The 10,000-nt window shown below is 40.9% G+C and overlaps 1 protein-coding gene across 5 annotated transcripts in view; it reads right to left on the bottom strand.

The window, feature by feature from the left end:
- Nucleotides 1–10,000, bottom strand: part of LOC147033814 (actin filament-associated protein 1-like) — a 161,799-nt gene that overhangs the window by 21,011 nt on the left and 130,788 nt on the right. For all 5 annotated transcript variants that reach the window (XM_085871296.1, XM_085871317.1, XM_085871290.1 and 2 more), the window contains 3 exons: nt 7,171–7,264; nt 6,068–6,229; nt 2,505–2,716 (listed from right to left, as the gene is read on the bottom strand). In XM_085871296.1, the coding sequence (XP_085727422.1) occupies nt 2,505–2,716; nt 6,068–6,229; nt 7,171–7,264 (468 nt within the window). The remainder of the gene's footprint in view (nt 1–2,504; nt 2,717–6,067; nt 6,230–7,170; nt 7,265–10,000) is intronic.

Raw genomic sequence — 10,000 nt, 5'->3', positions numbered from 1 at the left:
ACATCTATTAATGATTATGGGCGCCTTGCATCGATTTAGAATGGTTGTTATGTCAATAAACATCGAGGAGAAGAGTAAAACTGTTGGAGAAATTGAAGGAATTTCAATCCATTCTTCCAAACAAGACAAAACCCGGGATGGTAACAACAGGATGTTGATCGTTGTATGCTAACCGCAGTGAGAAGCGAGAAGCTCACATTTCAGGCGTTAACCCCTTGTTGGAGCAAAACTATTTTTTGCTGGTGCCATGCATTGCTGCACCTGTGCACCGCCACGGAGTGACACTAGTCTTCAAAAGTAAGACGAGTTCTTCCTTTCTGAGAAAACCTGATTATATATATGATATGACATGAAGGTGAAGATAACTTCAAGTAAATGATGGGATCGGAAAGACGAAGAGTTACCATGTTTGCATCCAGTAAGGCAAATTTTTAGTGAACAAATTTTGATGACTAAAGCTTGCCGTGGTCAAAAGTCCACTACAGTAACGGGGTCTGATCTCGACTTAATGTATTTTTGGGTTCAACCAGTTCACTCCGGTGAGGAGCATCTGATCCTTGCTGTAATGGGGGACCTAATCCTATTGAGGAGTGCTCCCAATTGTATGACCATGCATTCTGACCCTTTGGGGATGGGATGTGCGTGTTGAATTGACCATGTACTTCGGCCTTTAGCCTTCGGGTTGACATGCATGTGTATTCATTCCGAAGGGATAGTCTTGTTGGACTGTGTACTTTGGCCATGGGGTCAAGGTGTTTGTCCCAAGCTGTTTAAATATTTTTGATTTTTTAAAACCTTTTTTTGTATTAAAAAAGGCTGACCCTTATAAGGCGAGGATTACATTAAATGTATTGGCAACATTACAGTCTTGATGAGAAGAAGGGGGCTACGGCTCTGCTAAGCTCAAGCCTAACAGGAAGAGCCAATGCAAATATGAAGCCAGAAGACCCTTTTTTGAACTTATATCGTTCTGGGATACCCCAAGAATTGTGTTTATTGTACCACAGACAGGTTAATGTGTGGCAGGCATTTCCTATTCATCAGGATGCATGCAGCAATAGCTGGTGTGGAAATTGCCTCCTGGTACCCGTTTCAGTAATGGGGCCTGGTGTGTGTGTATATATATATATATATATATATATATATATATATATATATATATATATATATATATATATATATATATATATATATATATATATATATATATATATATATATATATATATATATATATATTTATATTTAAAAATAAACAAATAAATATATACACAAATATATATCCCAGCAGGGGTACCCAGCATTACCAGGCAATGCCCGAGGGTCCCACACCTCCCACCCCCTCTCTCTCCGGACTCCCACCACAATCCCTCCAGACTCACACCCCATTATACACGTGCCCCTGTTATTAAAAAGATTGCTTTACACAGGTATATTATAACACCTCCGACTTCAGGCCTCGAGTGAGTATGTTCCCATTCACTGCCTAGGGTTTTCCCAGGAGCGATCGAGTAATATGTATTGTGAAGATCATATGTCAAGGTTGCGAGTGATTTGTTGTATTTTAAAAATGAAATCAATATAATGAAGTTAAAAGAAGGGAAAACGGTCCAAGAGTATTTTGTAATGCCCAAGATTGGTAATTCAGATGAATCCATGAGACCATCATTCCCACATTTGTCATGCAGGAAATATTAAAATACAAATTTCATTGAACTTCCCCGGGCAACGCCGGGTACTTCAGCTCGTACTTCGTATTTGTATGAGTGAATGGCATGTGTTCATTACTTCTCCCAATAGTCAAACCACCTTCCACAGGCTGTGCTATTCCACTCTTCGCTCAAGGTCTTCAAGCAGGTAGTGCAGCACACTATCATGTGAACCCCCATCCTTACCCATGATTTTTTATTACCCCCATTAACCCTTCATAAACCAATCCTCTGACTTGCCAGTTCCTGTTTCCTGGTTTGCTTGTTCTCCCTGTCTGTGTGTCTGTGTGTGTGTCTGTCTGTCTGTCTCTCACATATCTTCTCGTGTTCGTTTATTCCCTTGCTTGTTGAATATAATATCCTAAAGTTGCCCCCGCCTCTCCTACTGTCAGTTCATATCCCTTCATCACATTTGCTCTTCCACGAGCCTCAATCTTGCACAGAAATAAAATATCACATCTCTTAAACCTGTCGATGCTGGAATCCTGTGCTTGATCCGTGTAGAATTCTACTTTACAATGAACATTAAAAACAGATTGTTACTTGAACTTTATCTTGGAATTGAATATGTACCCTGAAGCATTGTGGATATAGAGGTACATTGGTATTGGCAGAAATGTGCACGAGTGATAGCGCTAATAGCCTCCTCCTTGGTCAAAGTTCCTTGTCTTTACTTGTATAACTTTTATTTGATAGCTGGTGTGAATAAAATTAACTCCTCAATCCAACTTATTGAATTTGCAGAAAACACTTCAAGATGACATTGTGTCAGCCAAAAACTTTTATGACCACGAACCTCTAAAGTGATGACGTCCCGGCCTTCTCTCACGAGTTTGAAGGCCAGCGGGTGTTTGGGGGCCAACCCAGCAGCCAGGCTGCAGCCACGTAGTGGGACATTAGCCAGGGGTGTTCTTGCGGCCTCCTTGTCAACGAACAACTGAAGGGATTCCCTGCTGACCTGACACCAGCACTCTCGCCACCCACTGTCCGTCAACACATTGAGTTGACCTGTTCAGAGAAGGACAAATAAACATGGAATGCGTTTCGCCGGGGCTTACGCTTCTCCATCTTTTGGCACAATATTCTTACTTTAACGGAAAGTGGCTTCACAGTTGCACAACCATACATCGTCAAAACAAACCTCCCACAACACAGAACTCGGAAATACACAGGAAGTTCACAACCAAGAATCTTGTGTCAATAATGACCCATATAACCATTGTAGATTCAAACAGGTGAAATCGTTACCCACCCTTTTGTTCTTCATTCTTCCTTCAACTCCCCCACCCCCCACCACCTTGTAATCACCGACACTTACAAACCTTATTTTCTCTTCTCAATGTCTCTCCATTCTCTTTCACCCCCACATTACCCTCCCTGCTCCTTTGCTCTCCATTATACCATAGATATCGCTCTGAAGTGTTCATTTTAAATGAATGATCAGGTGCATGGTGTCGTGTGCGTGGAGTTCAAAATTGTCTATGGACGAGGTACAATCGGGTAAAAAAACACTAAAAATAGCATAATGAGGTGTATGTGTATGTGTGTGTACATATCTATCTATAATTCCAGCAATCTTTGTGTGTCTGTCTGTGACCGCTGTTTCTCGACAACCACTGGTCCGATCTAATTGAAACTTGCCAGGTATATTGCTGGGAACCTGAGTATGTGCCTTTTCAAGGTTTGATATTAATCGGACAAGTGGTTCCCAAGTTATGGCTATTTATTTACCAAACCAATGACAGGACACGTTGCTGCGTTGGCGTGGCCAATGGGGAAGAGATCCTCAGCCGCGTTCCCCATTACAGGTTACAACGTACGGACTTCCGGATAATGATGACTTGCTGTATTCTAATAATTTCTCGATTTTTTATGCGCATTTATAGATAAACACAATGTCCCAATCCAGTTGTCGTTTACGAGAGCGAAGGAACGGCCTGTGAGTTTGAAAGTTTTTTTTTTTGCACGTATGGCCACGCACGTACAGCCACGCACGTACGGGCACGCACGTATGGGCACGCACTAGTTTTTATATCTAAGATTGGGGCAGTTGGGATAACATATTTTTAAAGAAGAAGGCGCTTACAACAAAAGTAAAAAACAAACAAACAAACAAAAAAAACGATTGTGCTCGATGAAGCCGGCTGCGAAGATGGCGAAACGTTTCCTGAGACCTGGTCTGCTCTCGCTTTTTTGCTCAAATTAGCAGTAGATCTAATTTAAAATTTTTATTTTTAACTTTGGTTGGAAGCGCCTTCTTCTTCTTCTTCTTCTTCATATATATAAAAAATAAATATATAATATATATATACTGGCATATACCCGTGCTCCGCACGGAGTTGAATGGGTGGCAAAAGGTGGATGAGGCATAATAGTTGATGTTATGGGAAGCTGGGGAGGGTCATAAGGGATTTGATGCACTATGGTTACCTGTCCTTAGTTTTCTAAAGGACCTCCCTGTAGATGACATTTTGGGTGAGTGTCTTGTTTCTGAATAGTCATTGTGAGGAATTATTGTCCACTTTGATAGATATATAGGAGTAACCTCTTGCACGTGAAAATGCAACATATAGTTGGCCATGGGAGAACACGGGGGCTGGGAGGTATATTCCGATTTTGTCAAATGCTTGGCCCTGGGATTTGTTTATGGTCATCGAGTATGCGAGTCTGACTGGAAATTGCATCCTCTGCAGTGTGACTGGAAGGTTGGCGTCTGATGGGGGCAAGTTTAACATGATGTCGGCCTAGCCCTAGACTGAACAGGAGCAGTGGAGGGTGACCGAGAATCAGAATGCAAATTTCAATGAACGGCACTTTTTGGCGCACATCCGACGATCGAACACCGCTGGACGCTTTAATTTGAAGATCACACACGCAAGGCACAACACAGGTAACGATGGTGGTTGAGAAACGTCAAATTACACACAGACGTTAACAGAAATAATATATATTTTTTTAATAAATCTCTACTTTAAACACAATGTTTCTTGTTACATTTTTTTGTGTCAAATTCACCTTCTGACATAGTCAGCATGTGCAGAAGAGGGTTTTACATTGCAGACGCTGTTTTTTAGGAGTGGCATTATGCCTCTCGGCGGTGACGGTCTGTCGACGACAGACGTAATGATGTGAGCGAATGACCAATGATGTCATGATGGAATTACGCCTCTCAGCGGTGACGTCACATGTCGCCATGCAAACGAATGTAAAAAAAAATTAGAAAATCGCCCAAAATTCCCAAACGTGTCCGTCTGGCGCGATCTCACATAGCCCATGCTGTTCATTAGACCACAGAGCACCCACATGCCGAAAGTGGCGACAATCCATCCGGCAGTTTTGGAGGAGATACGTCAAATTACACGCAGACGTCAACAGAAATAATATGTGTATATATATATATATATATATATATATATATATATATATATATATATATATTTATATATATATATATATATATATATATATATATATATATATATATATATATATATATATATACATATATATATATATATATATATATATATATATATATATATATATATATATATATATATATATATACATATATATATATATATATATATAAATATATATGTAACCTTTACATATTTTCTTTCAAATCATAGTTTCCTCATGTATTGAAAAAATATTTTGGCATTTATTGGACTATTGTGATTATTGTCATTCCTCCTCATATCACAATGTACATTGAAATTTTTTTTAATTATCTTGCAGAGAAAATTCTCAGGCGATGAAATTTATTTTGTTTCACTTGGAGCGCGATATTAATATGGACTGGCCAAGGTTCAAGGCAATGTGAAGTGTTATACTTATATTATACTTGTACTTTGAAAAAGGACAGAATGCTCATTATTATTGCTCACAAATATCTTGAAAACTAAACACCCCAACATGAAAAAGGTGTCAGAAATAAAACATGGAATTCTAACAAGTTATTAATTATTTGAAAGGACCGGCAGAAGTGATGTTGCGAACAAGCAAGTGATGTCACCTGCACAAGCACACATGCATGCAAGTGATGTGCATATGAGAATAATAATAATAATACAGGGAGCAAGGTGGAGCGAACAATATGTCATTTTGTTATGGGAATGTTGAAGTTCATTCATCCATATCTGTATCTCTCTCGAAACCAGGAAGGCATGCAGGCAGTCAGATCCCCAGGTGAACACTCAGACGGATGGTGCCACTCACTGACAAAATGCCATTCTTCCGAAACTCCAGACTGACAAGTTATAATCTGGTTTCGAAGTGAACCCAGATGAGATTACTCAAAGGCTTGTGTCCTACCTCGAAGCTATCCTGTCCACCCTACCAACAAAATACATCCACCTGCATTTCCAGGATCTTGGCTGTTTCTGTGGCAAAAATGCCTGCTGTGAGGGCAAGGTGGTGATATTTCTGGCTTTTTCTTCCTCTTCTGGCGGCCAATGATCTGCGTAAGCTTATTTCCCGTGCTTTTGCTCATTGTCCAGCTGGTCCGAGAAGTTTTGCCTATGAGAAAAGATAGAATATAGGCAGGTTTAGTTCAAATGTGGAACTGTAACGTTCCACATAATTCACCTTCAGATAATGTGTGTTCCTCAAAGGTGTTTATTTTTTGATCTGGTAAAAATTTCTCAGGGCAGCTCAGCAGCCTCGAACAGTAGTTGGGAAAGTTATTGATGAGGAGGAGGTCCTAATGAGGAAAACTGGTCAACCATATATACAGACAAACATACAACACCTCCCACACTCCTCCAGCTGAAGATGCTGTATAAAGCAACCCAAGAAGGCCTACACAAGGTAAGCACTTTGGGTATGCATTGCCGGCTGCACTGTCCCTCATGATTTGCCAATAAGTGATGAAACCGGTCTGGTAGCTGAGGGGGGTGTGTAGCATTGGGATTCTCATGTGTGTACGATGCGTGAATGTCTTTATAGCTGTGGAGGAACTCTGGGATGGACTTCAAACAGCAAAGTGCTTTCTTGTGTTGGCCTTCTTGTGTTGCTTTATGCAGCAGCTTCAGCTGGAGGAGTGTGGGAGGTGTATATATATATATATATATATATATATATATATATATATATATATATATATATATATATATATATATATATATATATATATATATATATATATATATATATATATATATATATTCCAAGAACTTTGTCTGTTCTCAAAAGTTCTCACTGACAAATTGAAACATCATCTTGTGAGCACCTTTTTCCTTCCAAAATTTCTCTCTCAGTTCCAACTGAATTTCATGCAATTCAAATTGATGGATGGTATTAAATCGCTTGAGATAAAATTGGTTTAGGAAAAGAAAATACAGGCTCAAAAGGCAAACGTATTCGCAGATGGAGATGTAATTAAAGTACGGCATGACGAAGCATTCATAATAAGCATAACGATAATGAAAGGCCGTGGGGAAACGACCAATTTGACATACTTTCCTTGGCGTCTCCATCGCTCGGCGCACCCTCGTTGCTGCTCATTGTCGCAATGCTTTCCCCGTCCGAGGTCACACGCTCCAAGGAGTTTCTCTGGTGCAGAACAGAAAACAGCAGCGAATTTATACTTCCCATTAATCCGTAAGGAAAAACCTCGTAATAAATGAGAACAATTCACCTGGGCAGCTGGTACGAGTGTTACACTCTTGCCGTATGATACGTCCGGCAAAAAGGTCAATTGGTGCTGACCTTTCTGTATGATAATCTAAGAATCTGTGGAATTTTCAAGTCGATATAATAGGTTTGACATCAAGTGCACTCTTTGACAACACACTTATCTTCCAATCCTCATAGTTAAGGCAGTTATTCAATTTCTCCACTCACCATAAGTACTGGATCACGTGTATGGCCACTTGTCACAAAGGTCTAAAACTTCCTCAATCAGTCATGAGTTTGCAACATCGACAAACCTCAATGATGTGGCCATTTGTGCTCTTTAGTTTTGGGTTATAACTCTTCCATTCCTTCTTTGGGAAAGTAGTGAATGTATCAGAATAGTTTATATAGTGTCGCGTTGTTTCCCTCCCGAGCTGCCGCAAATTTATTCGGTTGGTGATGCGTTGATTTACACACTCTTCATGACTGTGTTTGATCCCTGGCAGGCTCAAATTGCCATCACATGGGGGGATGTGAAACTGCTGTCCTACCTTTCTGGCCAAAATACCTAAGTGGAATTTGCATAACCCAATTCGGTGGCACAATGGTTCGAGTGTCCGCTCTAAGTCTGGGAAGTCGGTGGTTCAAACACAGTCCGGTCATACCAAAGACTTAAAAAACAACGGTACGTGCTGCTTCATTTTTTTTGCTTCATAGAAGATAGAAAAACAACCATAGGTTGGAAATTATAGCGCAGGAATTTATGGGCCTAATGACCTCCTCCTGCATAGAAGTTCTTCATCAGGGAACTTGTATTATAACCTCATAGAGTACGTGGGAGTGCCAGGGAGTGGAACTTGGCCACAGGCATGATGTGCAAATGCCCCTTACTTGTTGCCTAAAAAGTCATAAACAACAGTTGCAGACTCTAATGGGATATTGTCCTTATGGTAAACACAGTCGCAGCTATATGTTTTACATTAGTCTGCTATTCCCAGCAACGTTAAAATGGTGAGAAACTCAGCCGACCTAGCTCTTGAGGACCAACACAAAATTCCCATACCGCTCTGGCGCTGAACACAGAATCCTGTGATGTGAAATTACATGACATGTTACAGTCTATTGAAGGAGAAAAAGAAAATCTTTATGTCAGTGTGCATGTTGGTGTTCAATATTCTCAGATTACACCATCATCTGAAGAGGATTTCAGAGCTCTATTGTAGTAGAGGAATGCTTGTAGCGTACAGGGATCGATATCATCTCGAGCCGTTGGGACCGTACAAAACCGGGAAATTACCAGGATACATGACTGATTGGGAGGGCTCCAACCCCCAACATGTGGATTTGTTTATGTATATTTTTTTCCCTTGAATAGTTGGATTGATGAGCTTGAAAGGTTGGTTGCTTCAATGTTTTATACCGCCTCGAACCCCGACATTCCTCGTCGGTCTCTCCGGGTCGCATACGTTCTTCCAGCAACTCCCTCAATACGAAGTTCCCAAAATCCGACTTGGTTGCTTTCTTTTCACCCACTTGTGGCCGACTTGGTTGCTCTCTTTTCACCCACTTGTGGAAACCCCTTACTCAGTCTCTTCGATCCCAATCTTCCCTCCAGGGTTCCATTCCTTCCCAAACGCACTTTTTCCTCCTACGTTTCAATGTTTCCTTCAATCTCCTCTCTCCTCCTTTCATTTGTTCCTTCCCTTGCTCGTTTACACCCATGTGTTGCCCCCACTGCCCATCTTCGAACATCTGTTACCTCGCTCTTCCATGAACCTTGATGTGTGTATTACAAAAAAAGATTATTATGTGCATTAATCGAATGGCTAAGATAAGCCAGATGTCCCAGTAGAGGAAGTGGGGAGGGGTGAGGGTGGAGTGGGAGTGTGTTGGCAGAGTTCTCTGGGGCAGTGTATGTGTAGGCTTGTTTAACGAGAGAGCTGGGAGCAGCTGGTTTGCCATGTTGCAGGGTGGCTTGGACGGACCATAAGTGAAAGTGAATGTGACTCCAACTGGGAATGAAGCCACTGAACTTGACTGTCGGCTCGCTTGACAATGCAATGTGCTCTTCAGGCATAAATCATCCTATTTGCAAGATTTGATTGTTTGTCTGATCTCAGTCTGGGTTCATTTTGTTGCGTTTCACCGATGGTGCTTGACTGTAGTGAGGCCGGGATATGTTCTCATGGAACAGTAAGGAATTGTAAAAGAGCTTACTGATTACGTCATGAGAATGACATGATGTGTGTATTACAAAAAAAAACATCACGCACTAAAAAACATTAAAAAAAAGCATTACTCGATCAAGTCACAGGTTTAAGATTCGAGTGTAAAGGATCGAGTCATCAAAAAAAAAATTTTTTTTGACTTCTTCATTTTCTGCAAGAAAGCATTGCTGATTCTTGTGAACCTCAGATTAAATCAACAGGATGTCGATTGTGGTATGCTAACCGCCAAGGGAAGCAAGGAGAAGCTGACTTTTCGAGTATGAACCCTTCATCGGAGTGAAAAAGGGCGCCGATTTCATCCATTGTTCCACCTGTCCGCCGACGTAGATCGACACTAGCCTTCATCAGCAAGACCTGTTCTGCGGCCTCGCTCCAAAAAAGTGGACCACAAAAGTGTTGTTTTGATGGGACCGACGTGCCTTACATTTTAACAAGGGGAATGCAC

Source organism: Eptatretus burgeri, chromosome 1, assembly GCF_056783735.1.
Source record: "Eptatretus burgeri isolate ZD-2024b chromosome 1, Ebu_testis_v1, whole genome shotgun sequence".
Classification (NCBI taxonomy): Eukaryota; Metazoa; Chordata; class Myxini; order Myxiniformes; family Myxinidae; genus Eptatretus; species Eptatretus burgeri.
The sequence above is the reverse complement of the archived record's forward strand: the minus strand, read 5'-3'. Positions and strand labels throughout refer to the sequence as shown.